Raw genomic sequence first — 968 nt, 5'->3', positions numbered from 1 at the left:
GCCCAGCTGCTGTGTGTCCAGCTGCTGCAGGCCCCAGTGCTGCATCTCCAGCTGCTGCCGCCCCTGCTGTGGTGGTTCCAGCTGTGGTGGATCCAGCTGCTGCCGCCCCACTTGCTGCGTGTCCAGCTGCTGCAGACCCACTTGCTGCATCTCCAGCTGCTGCCGCCCCTGCTGTGGTGGTTCCAGCTGTGGTGGATCCAGCTGCTGCCGCCCCACTTGCTGCGTGTCCAGCTGCTGCAGACCCACTTGCTGCATCTCCAGCTGCTGCCGCCCCTGCTGTGGTGGTTCCAGCTGTGGTGGATCCAGCTGCTGCCGCCCCACTTGCTGCGTGTCCAGCTGCTGCAGACCCACTTGCTGCATCTCCAGCTGCTGCCGCCCCTGCTGTGGTGGTGCCAGCTGTGGTGGATCCAGCTGCTGCCGCCCCACCTGCTGCATCTCTAGCTGCTGCAGACCTTCCTGCTGCCAGTCCCCCTGCTGCCGTCCTTCCTGCTCTGTGTCCAGCTGCTGCAGGCCCCAGTGCTGCATCTCCACCTGCTGCCGCCCCATCTGCTGCCAGACCACCTGCTGCAGGACCACCTGCTGCCGCCCAGCATGCTCCAGTGCTTCTTGCTGCTGAGCACTCTCTCCCAGGCTCCTGTTCTTCATCCACCAACATTCCTGATGGAGGCCATCTGGGAGCAGAACCCTGAAAGGCCCATCCGAAAGCCTCTGCTCCAGCTGAAATTGGTTTAGGCTTCCAAATATATAGCCCGACTCCTGCCTGCTTACTATCTCTTTCTCTGAAATGAATGCAAGTTTGAATTTCCTCTGAAATCTCTAAACTCTCCTTAACCCCACAGGACCCTTTGCTGTCTGTCACAGTTTCAAAAATGGAGATTTTCCTATATCTTAATAAACCTCAGTTTTCCAGCTACTAAAATATAAATCCATTGTGTCTGCTTTCTTCTCTTTCTCAAATGTCCATCATT

At 57.6% G+C, this 968-nt stretch overlaps 1 protein-coding gene across 1 annotated transcript in view; it reads left to right on the top strand.

Annotated features, from left to right (window-relative positions):
• LOC103735935 (keratin-associated protein 4-3-like) overlaps positions 1–616 on the top strand; it is a 1,822-nt gene extending 1,206 nt beyond the window's left edge. Inside the window, exon 2 of the mRNA XM_029564603.1 lies at positions 7–616. Coding sequence (XP_029420463.1) covers positions 7–616 — 610 coding nt within the window. The remainder of the gene's footprint in view (positions 1–6) is intronic.
• The last annotated feature ends 352 nt before the right edge of the window (positions 617–968 follow it).

The sequence above is a fragment of the Nannospalax galili genome, unplaced genomic scaffold (assembly GCF_000622305.1).
Source record: "Nannospalax galili isolate Female #2095 unplaced genomic scaffold, S.galili_v1.0 scaffold137, whole genome shotgun sequence".
NCBI classification, from domain to species: domain Eukaryota; kingdom Metazoa; phylum Chordata; class Mammalia; order Rodentia; family Spalacidae; genus Nannospalax; species Nannospalax galili.
The sequence above is the reverse complement of the archived record's forward strand: the minus strand, read 5'-3'. Positions and strand labels throughout refer to the sequence as shown.